This window comes from Arachis hypogaea, chromosome 1 (genome assembly GCF_003086295.3).
Source record: "Arachis hypogaea cultivar Tifrunner chromosome 1, arahy.Tifrunner.gnm2.J5K5, whole genome shotgun sequence".
NCBI classification, from domain to species: Eukaryota; Viridiplantae; Streptophyta; class Magnoliopsida; order Fabales; family Fabaceae; genus Arachis; species Arachis hypogaea.
The window spans coordinates 6,678,555-6,692,294 of record NC_092036.1 but is presented as its reverse complement, the minus strand read 5'-3'; the positions used below and the strand labels follow the sequence as shown (position 1 = coordinate 6,692,294).

Sequence of the window (13,740 nt, the reverse complement as noted above, 5' to 3'; positions counted from 1 at the left end):
TTTGTTACCTTTAAAAAAAGAGAGGAAAAAAGAAGAAAATAAACAGAAGCTGCTTCAATTCTGTCCTAACATAAAAAATTGACTCTCTCATTTAGTAATTATCTTCTTCTTTTCATTATTGACTTGTGAATACTGTATGAAAGTTGCTGATGTAACTATGTACATTATATTAGTTGGCATTTTCAATTTTTCTTAATGTTCAAGTTATGTGAATTTTGTATAACTTTTTGTTCTCTACATGTTAAAATTTTTTTTGGAGTAACAAAAATTAAATTCTAAATATTCAAGTTATAAAAATTTATAAAAAATTATTAGAGAACCACTAAAATTTATCATTTTGTTCATTAATTAATTATTTATATTTAAAAATATAGATTAAAATATATATTATTAAATTATTAAATTAAAAAAATTAAACTAATAACTAAAACTACTTGTGAAAACAATAAATTTATCGACCTTCAGAACTTTTTTCAACATCATATTCAATCTACAAAAGCATCTCCATCGACCTTTTTTTCCTTCTTCCTCTTCACATGTGAATTTTTAGCTACACTAAAATTTGCATTCGATGCTGATGAATTTATTATTAAATGCTTGACATTCTATCTTCGAAGCTATCTATGGTCTCTCTCTAAATTTATCTAATTTCACCTTTACGAATTGAGACTTAGAGTTTCAATGAGAAGAAGAAGAGGAGCAGAAGAACGACAGTTTTCGAAAAAAAAAGAAATATTTAGATGACATTATTAATCAACAGCTATGTTGAATTAAAAATTAACAAAACTACTCATAAACTAATGTTTGGTTAGAATTGTCAAACGAATATAATTATTTATAATCACAACACTTATTTAAATTATTTATGGTCAATTTTATCAGTGTCAAAATATTTCATGATAAAAAATAACTATTTACTCTTATTTTATTAGTTAATTTAATCAATAAAATACTAAATAATGGAATGGAACAATAATATTTTTTTTCAAAAATTACATCATACTTTTTTTTAATGTGGAACATTTCTCTTTTCAATTGATATTTTTGTGATTTAAACATTTATTTTTTTAAAATATTTATATATTAATTTGAAAGCATTTAAAAGAATTGTAAATTATTTATAATAATTCAATTGTCTTAAAAAAATTAATTTTTTAATAAATAAAAAATAAAAATATTTAATAATAAAAAAATTTAATTAAAAATGATCAAAATTTATTTTATTTAATTTTTATTAATTATTATAATAATAAATAACTAGCATTTCGATAAAAAAAAAAAATACTTGCCAAAAACATTGTAATACCCAACAACGCCTTGTTAGACGAATCGTATTGTACCGTATAACCCAAGGGGAAGGTCGTTAATCTCACCACGACGTCAAGCCAAAACGCCGACGTGTCACCTCATTCTTTATTCTCTCTTGAGTTATCTGATCATCACTTCTTTGTGACTCTGTCCGTCTCCTTCCACTTCTCTTCTCTCTGAGAAGACCGAAGGCAAGAAGGCCTGTACAAATGGGAGAGTAGCACCTCTCCCATACAAATACCGAACCCCAAACAGCCTCTTATTATGAAAATCCATAAATACCCCTGTTCTTTCTCACCTATATAATTCCGCAAATGAAATGAGACCACCTTCGTAGAATAATAAACCCGCAAAACCACACTCACAATCACAAGAAAAGATCGAAACCATAACCATTTCCCTCTGATTCTCGAAAACCAATCAGATTTGACCACTCCTCTCTTCCTTCCTTCTTCTCACGAAGGTGTTCCAATCGGTGCGTTCACGCTTCTTTCATTTTCACTCCTCCGTTCTTGTCCTTTATTAGCTTCACCATTTTTCAATTTGCAGCTCAACCAAATCGCATCGTGTTGCGTGAGCTAGGATTAGGGTTTATCATAGTCGCATCTAATAATTTCTTTGATTGTTTTGTCTGTTTTTCATTTACTTTGGCTCTGATCTACTTATTTCGTCTCGATGATGATGAGGATGATGAGAACGACGACTATGTTAATTTTAATTGATAGTTTTGTTTGTGTTTGATTGTTGCATTTCGTTGTTCTTTTATTGTTCTTCTCTGGTACTGATTGATTATTGCATTTTGTTGTTCCTGCTGTTGATGAGCTTTGTTTCTTGTTTAATAGTGTCTTCTATGATTATTGCTATTCTTGTCCTTGTTTTTGTTTGATTGTTTCATTCTCGTTACCTTCTTTTCTTTAATGGATTGCTGCCTTTTTTTTTTTGTCCCTGTTCTTGCTGTTGATGATGCTATTGATTAAGTTTCGTTACGTGTTCAGCAGCTTACTGCACTATATGCTTCGTGTAAAGCGACCCTGCGAAGGAGTGTTTGTAGAAGAAGACACTCAGAGCATAATCAGCAACAACAACAGCGTTTTCCTCAAGAAGAATCGGAACACAGTTTCCTCTGCCCCAACCGATACCGCTGTGGACTCCACAGTGAACAAAGACAACAGTAGCTTCTGTAGCAGCAGTAGTAACAACGACACCAGCAACAGCCGAACAACTATGGCTTTGGGTGAATCCAACCCACCGGATATTGATGAGGATCTGCACAGCCGACAGCTCGCTGTGTATGGCCGTGAGACAATGAGGAGGCTGTTTGGGTCCAATGTGTTGGTCTCAGGGATGCAGGGCCTTGGTGTTGAGATCGGTATAGGCTTTGAATACTTGTCTTATTTTATTGCATTATACTGTGTAATGTTAAATGAATATTAACTTGATTATATTTTATGTGAGGTGCCTTGCATTTGTTGTGTGTTCAGGCACACAGTTTGATTTTTAATTGAATGAATATACAGTTAAATCTTTAGAATTAAGTGACTACGAAATTTGGATCATATGCTCCAATTTGATGGTTTTTATGAAGCTTTATGCCTTCAGCCGATAGTAAAAATAAAACCTTGATCGGCTATTAGATAATGGTCCTTGATTCATCCCTCCAGCTGCAAAAGGTGCGAGTAAGAGTGATGCATAAGAAAATTATCCGTAATAAAAAGTGCTTTATTTATTTATTTTTAATTATCACAAACTTTTCTTGTTGATTGACTTTGGTAAATATTTCTAGATGTTGGATTAAAGCTTTTAAAAGGAACCAGAATCATAAGTTAAGAGCAGATCAGTTGTTGTTTTTTCTAATTAAGAAGGCAGTTCAAAGTTGGAAAATTTACGCAATTGAATTCATAATTTTTTATAATCAATTCAGATAATTTCTTTATTATTTTTGTAAAATACTTTATTGATTCATTGTTGATATATCACTTCTTCAGCAACTTACCTGAAGTCCTTTTACTCCTTTCTTATGTTATTTAATGTTGGCCAACTTGATTAGCTACATTTTGATCTTTTGGAACAGTAATTACCTTGCTAGTTACAACATGATATTAAATGCTATATTAGTACTGCTATCTTAAATATTGATAATCATGAGTAACAATTTAATTTATTTATAAAATTAATCAAATTTATGATAAATAATAATTTTTAATATTACTTATGTATTTGTTACTATGATTTGAATGATTATTTTTTAAATGTTTGTTATTTTTAGCATAAAATTGTTGTTTATATTAAATGCCATTAATTGTTTCTCTAACATTACATTGATAATTGTTATGTTTTAAAATATAAAAAGATTATAAAATACATAATATTTTTGCCATATATTTTAGGAATTTTTATTCTACTTTTCATCATAATATATGTGGAAAAGACAAAGATATGAAATATACAATGTTATAGAGGACAACATGAACTAGTGAACTTCTAAGTCATGTAAATTAAACAATAACTTTACCATAGTGTTAAGATTTACCCATATTATATGGTTATAATTTATGTATAAAGTATTGTTTGTTCTTTTATAAAAAGGTAAATATTATTGATACTACTATTATTCATTATTCGCATATGTAATTGAATATTATTCATATATTTTTTGTAACTATTATTTATTTATTTATATGTTTATATTTTTAAATAAAAAAGAATGATAAAGACCTTGTTCATTGAAAGATCTCCCTAGGCAGCTAGGCATACATGATTAATTTATCTGTTATTTTGATTAATAAAATGGGATTTTAACAGATGAACTTGTTCACTTTGTTGCTTGCACCGAACAATTAAGAAGATAATATCGTATTATATAAGTCTATCCTATCATGTTTTATACAGTATCTCATACGGTATACTAGTATACCCAAATAGATCTTCTAATGCATAAGGGCAGTTTGAAGTGTTTCATTGGTTTTATTGCAACTTTCTATTTCGCAGCTGGGCTAAGTTCAAAATTTTGGTATTTAATCATTTGTATGCTAACATACTTTACTAATTAATATCTGCAGCAAAGAATCTCATTCTTGCGGGTGTCAAATCTGTGACATTGCATGATGAGAGGACTGTAGAGCTATGGGATCTGTCCAGTAATTTTGTGTTTTCAGAGAATGACATTGGAAAAAACAGGGCGCTGGCTTCTGTTAGTAAGTTGCAGGAGCTCAATAATGCAGTGCTTGTACTAACATTGACAACTGAACTGACAACAGAGCAGCTTTCTAGATTTCAGGTACTCCCTTCTAGTGACTATCCCTTTCTTTGAATGAATTTCATATTATGTCCCATAATGCATTTATTTTTACTCATGCTACTGGTGTGTCTTGATTTGATTATAACCATTAAGTAACAAATCAATTCTTACTCGTAGAAGAATATTGTTTGTGATGTTTTAATGTTTTAATTTGAAAAGGCAGTGTACCTGCTGCAAACTAGGTCACATATTTGCTAATAATAATTTACTTTGGCTTCAAATTATTTGCTAGAATATCGAGGATACAATACCTTTATGCAAATAACCCCCCCCCCCCCAAACATAAGATTTGTCCTTGTTGTCAATTTTATAATTCTAAACCAGGCTTGATCATATATTCATATTTGCAGCATAATGGCATAATTTAATTTGAAGTTTGTTGTTTGAATTTCCCATCATAAATGCATCTCTATCTAGTTTTTTTTGATGTATTAGTATTTGTATATATTTTATTTTGCAGGCTGTTGTTTTCACTGAAATTAGTCTTGAGAAAGCTATTGAGTTCAATGATTTCTGCCACACTCATCAGCCTCCTATTGCTTTTATCAAAACTGAAGTTAGAGGTCTTTTTGGCAATGTATTCTGCGATTTTGGGCCTGCATTCACTGTCGTCGATGTTGATGGAGAGGAACCCCATACTGGTATAGTTGCATCAATCAGCAATGACAACCCTGCTCTAGTATCTTGTGTTGACGACGAGAGGCTTGAGTTTCAGGATGGAGATCTTGTTGTATTCTCTGAAGTTCATGGTATGAAAGAATTGAATGATGGAAAGCCCAGAAAGATAAAAAATGCTAGAGCATATTCATTTACCCTTGAAGAAGACACTACAAACTATGGTGGTTATGAGAAAGGTGGTATTGTCACACAGGTCAAACAACCCAAGATATTGAACTTTAAGCCACTCAGGGCAGCACTAAGTGATCCAGGAGATTTTCTTCTGAGTGATTTTTCCAAGTTTGATCGCCCGCGTCTTCTTCACATAGCATTTCAGGCTTTGGATAAGTTTATTTCTGAGTTGGGTCGCTTACCTGTTGCTGGTTCAGACTCTGATGCTCAGAAGCTTATATCCATTGTTAGTGATTTCAATGACGCCTTAGCTGATGATAAATTGGAAGATATAAATCCAAAACTTCTGCGATATTTTGCCTTTGGTGCTAGGGCCGTTTTGAACCCTATGGCTGCCATGTTTGGTGGAATTGTCGGACAAGAGGTTGTCAAAGCATGTTCTGGGAAGTTTCATCCGCTTTTTCAGGTAACTTAGTATTTATTGTTTGATCATATTCTTGTGTTTTGAAATATATGTTGCCTAGTCCAAAGACATTTTTTTTAATAATACTTGTCATTTATTAAGCTTATTTTACTTTGTACGTTCAGTTTGCTGCTTTGATGCATATTTGACCATTTTGCTTCTCTTATAGTGTTATGTACCTATTGAATATAGCAAGCCATGCATGAACATAGTAACCTATTGAACACACTGATGATCCCACGATATCTTAACATTGTTTTGAAATGGGGAGCTTTAGTACATCAAACCTGACTCAACAATCATAATATACACTGTCATTTTCCTCTTAAATGAGCATTTTTTTTAAACAAGAAGCTTATGATACTTCTTTTTGAAATTTATTGTTGTTTTGATCTCTGAATTTCTTTCCTCTGCAGTTTTTCTACTTTGATTCTGTTGAGTCACTTCCTACAGAACCAGTGGATCCTGATGATTTAAGACCAGTAGGTAGTCGATATGATGCACAGATTTCAGTTTTTGGACAGAAGTTACAGAAGAAATTGGAGGATTCTCAAGTGTTTGTTGTTGGATCTGGTGCTTTAGGATGCGAGTTTTTGAAAAATCTTGCTCTCATGGGAGTTTCTTGTGGAAGTCAAGGGAAGCTGACAATTACTGATGACGATGTTATAGAGAAGAGTAACCTAAGCAGGCAGTTCCTTTTCCGTGATTGGAATATTGGACAGGCGAAGTCTACGGTTGCTGCTTCAGCTGCTGCATCTATAAATACTGCATTGAATATTGTTGCTCTGCAAAATCGTGTTAGCAGTGAAACTGAAAATGTATTTCATGATGCCTTCTGGGGAAACTTGAGTGTCGTGATCAATGCGCTAGACAATGTCAATGCGAGATTATATGTTGATCAAAGATGCTTGTATTTCCAAAAGCCTCTTCTGGAGTCTGGAACTCTTGGAACCAAATGCAATACCCAGATGGTCATTCCTCACCTAACGGAAAACTATGGTGCATCAAGAGATCCACCAGAGAAACAGGCACCAATGTGTACAGTACACTCATTTCCACACAACATTGACCACTGCTTGACATGGGCCCGTTCAGAGTTTGAGGGTTTGCTTGAAAAAACTCCTGCTGAAGTGAATGCCTATTTGTCTAATCCCAACGAATATACTAATGCAATGAGGAATGCTGGTGATGCTCAAGCAAGGGATAACCTGGAGCGTGTTCTTGAGTGCCTGGACAGGGACAAGTGTGAAACTTTTGAAGACTGTATTACTTGGGCTCGTCTAAAGTATGTTAGTTATATGCATATATTTGCTCCTTCTATTCACTAACAGACTAGCAGTAATGTGTTTTAGCATATTAGTGTTTCTGTGGAGTTCACTCATCAATCTTTTCTGTTCACACACAGGTTTGAAGATTATTTTGCTAACCGGGTGAAGCAGTTAATATATACTTTTCCTGAAGATGCTCAAACCAGCACTGGATCTCCATTCTGGTCTGCACCGAAAAGATTTCCCCATCCACTACAGTTCTCAGCCTCTGATGCAGGTCACGTACATTTTGTGATGGCAGCTGCTATTTTACGAGCAGAGAGTTTTGATATCCCAATCCCCGACTGGGGAAAGAACCCTACAAAGCTGGCTGAAGCAGTTGATAAAGTGATAGTACCTGATTTTCAGCCTAAGAAAGATGTGAATATAGTGACAGATGAGAAGGCCACCAGTCTCTCTACTGCTTCCATAGACGATGCAGCTGTTATCGATGATATAATAATCAAGTTAGAGAGGTGCCGAGCAAATTTGCCACCAGAGTTCAGGATGAAACCAATACAATTTGAGAAGGTATTTTTTCCTCTTCATAATACCTTGCTTTATCTGACTTTTACCATGATGCTCCTCCTTGCAGCCTTGCCTCCTGCTAAACCTATATTTATAATTAGCAGGGAATTCACGTATAGCAAAAATGTGTATATCTAAACTCTTTTCACTAAGTGCTCTTGCAAAGTTTGGTTGGTAGAGAGATATCATGGGATGATGGTGGAAAAAATAATAGTTGAAGTGTTTGAATATATTGTTTTATAAAATGTAGGAAACAAGGGAAAAATACTAGCCTAAAATAAAGGAAAGATTTCTAATCATAAAATCCATAAAATTAAGCTAAACCAAAAAAGGAAAAGATTTATAATTAATTCTATTTACATAAAAGATTCATGAAAGAAATTAAAATTTAATTTTGATTTGATTTAGTCAACACTCCCCTCAAGCTGGCCTGGAGATATCATTCATTGACAGCTTGCTTATTATGCTATCAAAAGTCTTCTTGAGTAATCCTTTAGTTAGAACATCTACTAATTGTTCCGTGGTTTGTTCCGTGATTGGAACATATGAGATGCAAATTTGTCCTCTCTCAATCTTTTTCCTGATAAAATGTTTGTCAACTTTAACATGTTTAGTTTTATCATGCAACACTGGATTATGAGAAATGGAAATTGCAGATTTGTTGTCACAATACAACTTCATTGGTGGAGAAATGGAAACTTTTAGTTCTTGTAGGATTTTCTCTACCCATAGTACTTCACATATTCTATGAGTCACTGCTCTAAACTCAGCTTCTGCACTACTTCGTGCCACAACATTCTGTTTTTTACTCCTCCAACTAACCTGGTTTCCGCCAACAAAAATACAATACCCAGATGTTGACTTTCTATCCATGACATTCCCAGCCCAATCCGCATTTGTATAAGTTTCTACTTGAAGATGTGCATGCTTTTTGTAGAGTAACCCTTTCCCAGGTGACCCCTTTAAGTACCTTAGGATTCTAAGGACAGCTCCATGTGTTTTTGACCAGGTGAATGCATAAATTTGCTTACCATGCTCACAGCAAAGGCTATATCCGGGCGTGTATGGGATAAATAGATTAGCCTTACTAACAACCGCTGATATCTCCCTTTGTCCATTACATTTTCTGCTTCAGCTGGCTTCAATTTTAAATTAGGCTCTATATGTGTTTCAGCAGCTTTGCAACCAAGAAATCCCGTCTCTTTTAAAAGATTTTAAAAGATCTAAGGATGTACTTTCGTTGATTCATAAAAATGCCTTCCTTAGACTTTGCAAATTCAATTCCAAGGAAGTATTTTAATGAGCCAAGTTCTTTGATTTCAAATGCTTTGGCAAGCTTATCCTTCAAGTCTTTATTAGCTGCTGAATGTTTATAAAAAAGTGTATGGTCAACTTGGCTTTGAGTATAACTAAGTCCCTTCACCACCATTCCAATTCGTTCAAACCAAGCTCTTGGGGATTGTTTCAATCCATAGAGAGATTTCTTTAGTTTGCACATTTTATTCCTCCCTAGTTCAGTCTCAAATCCAGGTGGAAGTTTCATGAACATCCTCTTCTCTAGCTCCCCATTCAGGAAGGCATTCTTTATATCCAATTGATGTAAAGGCCAATTGTAATTCGCAGCAAGAGATAAGAGAATCCGCACATAGCTGAGTTTGGCAACTGGAGCAAAAGTCTCTCGATAGTCTATTCCATAGGATTGTGTATATCCCCTAGCTACTAACCTAGCCTTATACCTCTCTATGCTTCCATCAGCATTGCACGTGATGGTAAAAACCCACATGCAGTCAACTAATTTTGTATTCTGTGGCAGATCTACAATCTCCCAAGTTTCATTCTTCTTGAGTGCATGCCACTCTTCCATCACTGCTAATTTCTAGTTGGGATCATCTAGTGCTTTCTCTATGTTCCTAGGCCCAAACGGATTTGTAATTTTAGAAGTAAAAGCTTGATGTTTTTGAGAGAGATTTTGGTAAGAGACATAATTGGAAATAGGATGGTTGGTGCTGGTTTTGAGTACCTTCTTGGTGTAGGTTCTGGTTTCTTTCCTAAGGGCTATTGACAAGTTATTATTAGAAGTGACAATTTCAGATTTACTTGGAAGTTCCTGAAGTACTACAGTTGGGACGTCTTTCGGGTTTTTAGATTGGGCTAGTACAGAGATGATGGGCTGGTCTCTAGTCTTCTTGGGATATTTCCGAACATAATACCGAAGCTCCTTTTTTGATTGTGGTATTTCTTTTCCTGTTTGGATTCCAACCAATTCTGGCACAATTTCAGAATTGGTTTTCACATCTTGTTTTGCAATTGTTTTAGAATTTACTTGATTAGTGAAAGTTGTATCCTCAATATGTAAAATAGGAGTGGGTAAAGGTTTATGCAAAAAATTTTCTTCCCTTAGACTCTCCCTTTGAAGAGAATTTTTCTGAGAAAAGGTTTCATGTTCCAAAAAAGTAACATCCATGTTTACATAAAATTTTTTGGTGTGTGGATTGAAACATTTATAACCCTTTTGACTTGGGGAATAGCCAATAAAAATGCATATGTCTTCCCTTGGATTAAGTTTACTTCGATATGAAGGTGTATTTTAAAATACAGTGCAACCAAATACTTTTAAAGGTAAGTCAGAATGCAACCTACATGTTAAAAAAATTCTTTTTGAAAGTATCCAATGGTGTGCAGTAATTTAACACACGTGTGGGCATTCGATTATGAGATAGGCTGCTGATAGGACAGCATCTCCCTATAAATACTTTTTAACATTACCCTTAAACATAGTGGCACGTGCTACTTCAAGAAGATATTTATTCTTCCTTTCAGCAATGCCATTTTGTTGGAATGTATTGGGACATGTAGATTGACCTTTTTTTTGAAGAAATTCACCAAGAGTTCTATTAAAGTATTTAGTGCCATTATCACTTCTTAATATTGAAATTTTTGTGTCAAATTGTGTTTCTACTATTGTTGAAAAATACTAAAAAATTTTCGAAACCTCAAATTTTTCATGCATGAGATAGATCCAACATAGTCGTGTGTGGTCATCGATAAAAGTTACAAATCATTTTTTCCAAATTGAGGAGTTATTTTCGATGGACCCATATATCATTATGAATCAAGTGGAAAGGTTTATATGCATGATAAGGTTGAGAGTAATAAGGAGCTCTATGGCTCTTTGAATGAATACAACTTTCACATTTAAGTAAAGAAGAATCAATATTCTTAAACAAACTTGGAAACAAATGTTTGAGATATGAAAAACTAGGCTGTCCTATTCTATTGTGCTAGAGCATTATTTGGTCCTTTATAGGCATAAAACTTATACCACTAAATCCTTGAGCTATTTTATCCTCCGAAATATCCTCAAAATAATAAAGCCCATCCATTATCTTAGCACTGTCAATCATCTTCCCCGAGGTCTGGTCCTAAAAAATACCATGAGTGTCAGAATGTCACAACACAATTGGAATCTTTGCAGATTTTACTAATAGAGAGGAGATTACAAGAAAGCTTTGGTACATGTAGGACATTTGTTAGGTCAATGTTTTTGGACAGTTTAATTGTACCTTTTTCAGCAATAAATGAAAAACTACCATCAGCAACTCTAATTTTCTCATTTTCAAAGTAAGGAGAATAAGTTTTAAATAAAGGGGAGAGGCTGGTCGTATGGTTAGATGCACCTAAATCTACAATCCATGGTGCATTCAAGTTTGAGGTGCAGTTAAGGGACATATGAATACTAAAATACCTCTTTGAGCCAAAGAACCACTAGGAGTACTAGACACAGAACTGGAATTTAACAACCTTATGAGCTGCTCAATCTGTTCCTTGCTCAATGATTATTTTTCAGCCTCGTGAGCAGTTGGGGTAGAGCGTATTTTGGGACCAGGTTTGCTGCCTTTAAGATATGCTGGTTTTCCATGAATCTTCCAGCAGGTTTCTCGGGTGTGACGAGGTTTATTGTAGTGGTCACACCAAAGATTGGAGGGATGCTTCTGATTTGATGAACTTTTAAGTGCAGCAGGTGCCACTAAGAGTGCACTAGACTCCAAAGAAGTCTATTCAGTCTTTTCTTTCCCATCATCACAGCTCTACGAGTTTCCTCTCTTCTAACTTCAGCAAATACTTCTCCAATTGAGGGTAGGATTGTTCTTCCAATAATTCTGCCACGAACTTCATCTAACTCCACGTTGAGGCCTGCAAGAAATTGGAATATCCTTCCTTCTTCCACTATTTGTTGGTGGTGTTTGGCATCAGCGGCTGAATTCCACTTATAGTTATTGAAGTGGTCAAGATCCCGCCACACCCGTTTCAATGTGTGGAAATATTTGGTGACATTGTCACTCCCTTGTTGAATTTCTCTAGCTTTTAGAGTAAGTTCATAAATCTGGGATTTATTCCCAAGATCAGAGTACATCTCCTCGACACTATCCTACAATTCTTTGGCAGTGGTATAGTACATGTAGTTACTACTGATATCCTCCTCCATTGAGTTTACTAGCCATGTCATCACCATGGAATTTTCGGTATCCCACACATTATATTGTAGGTCAGTGATGTTAGGCTGGCTTCACTTACCGGTGAGATATCCAATCTTCCCTCTTCCATGGATATACATCTGAACTGATTGAGACCACCTAAGGTAGTTTGACCCATTGGGTCGAAATGTGGTGATCTGAACTGAATGGGAGTCACCACTAACTAGTACTCATTGCTCAGATTATAAATCTGATGGAGTAGGAGTGGTGTTCTCCTTCTATTCAGGATTAATGACGGAGGAATTGTCAGCTATAGTTATAAATCAGAGGCACAGTGCAGAGATCCTGCTCTGATACCAAGTTGAAGTGTTTGAATATATTGTTTTATAAGATGTACACGGAATCAACCTCTTTATAGAGGAATTACAGAAATAGAAATAACTATAAAATAGGAAACAAGGGAAAAATACTAGTCTAAAATAAAGGAAAGATTTCTAATCATAAAATCTTTAAAATTAAGCTAAACCAAAAAAAGAAAAGATTTATAATTAATTATATTTACATAAAAGATTCATGAAAGGAATTAGGAATCTGATTTTGATTTGATCTAGTCAACAATAATATACTTGATTCTCTAAATTGTCATTTAAATCGATGAAAAATATGTTTCGAGCAAGTGGATGTTGTGCTTTTTAAATTTTATGGTTTCATATATTGGTGAATAGGAGGTGGAGGTTTGAGTTTGCGGTTGCTTAGAATCGGTATTAACTAACCAAATTCTGATCTAAAATTGCAGGATGATGATACAAACTACCATATGGATGTTATAGCTGGGCTTGCCAATATGAGGGCACGGAATTACAGCATTCCCGAGGTTGACAAGCTGAAAGCCAAGTTCATCGCCGGACGGATCATTCCCGCAATTGCAACCTCAACTGCTATGGCTACTGGTCTTGTCTGCTTGGAGCTTTACAAAGTCTTGGATGGAAGACACAAAGTGGAAGATTACAGAAACACATTTGCTAACCTAGCTCTGCCTCTGTTTTCAATGGCTGAGCCAGTTCCTCCAAAGGTTATGAAGCATCAGGATATGAACTGGACAATTTGGGACAGATGGGTTCTAAACGAGAATCCTACCCTCAGGGAGCTCCTTCATTGGCTCAAGGCGAAGGGATTAAATGCATATAGTATTTCATGTGGGAGTTGCATGCTCTATAATAGTATCTTCAACAAGTTCAAAGACCGAATGGATAGAAAAGTAGCAGATCTGGCAAGGGATGTGGCCAGGTTGGAGATTCCGCCATACCGTAGCCACGTTGATGTCGTGGTGGCCTGTGATGATGATGATGGTAATGATATTGACATCCCCCTGGTATCCGTTTATTTCCGTTAGGTACTTGCATCTTATCAGTAGACTTAGGGTAAGGAAAAGACATGACACTAGTGTTCCATATTTATAGTGGACACAACATTTGTAGACCATACCACGGTTCATACATGAATTGAAATACACTTCCATTGCTAGCTAGATTTATTGTTTACTTTGAGCAGACTCTTCCAAAGTTTTGGGTG

The 13,740-nt window shown here is 34.8% G+C and overlaps 1 protein-coding gene across 2 annotated transcripts; it reads left to right on the top strand.

Annotated features, from left to right (window-relative positions):
- The first annotated feature begins 1,328 nt into the window (after nucleotides 1-1,328).
- On the top strand, nucleotides 1,329-13,704 carry LOC112792679 (ubiquitin-activating enzyme E1 1). Of its 2 annotated transcripts, none has more exons than XM_025836005.3 (7): nucleotides 1,329-1,783; nucleotides 2,307-2,677; nucleotides 4,368-4,585; nucleotides 5,067-5,861; nucleotides 6,275-7,143; nucleotides 7,264-7,696; nucleotides 12,965-13,704. In XM_025836005.3, exons 2-7 carry the CDS (start codon nucleotides 2,320-2,322, stop codon nucleotides 13,559-13,561), a joined length of 3,270 nt encoding a protein of 1,089 aa, XP_025691790.1. In that variant the 5' UTR covers nucleotides 1,329-1,783; nucleotides 2,307-2,319; the 3' UTR covers nucleotides 13,562-13,704. The 2 variants fall into 2 exon arrangements, with proteins under 2 accessions (XP_025691790.1, XP_029152993.1); XM_029297160.2 differs by having other exon boundaries at nucleotides 1,332-1,783; nucleotides 2,304-2,677.
- Nucleotides 13,705-13,740: the final 36 nt, after the last annotated feature.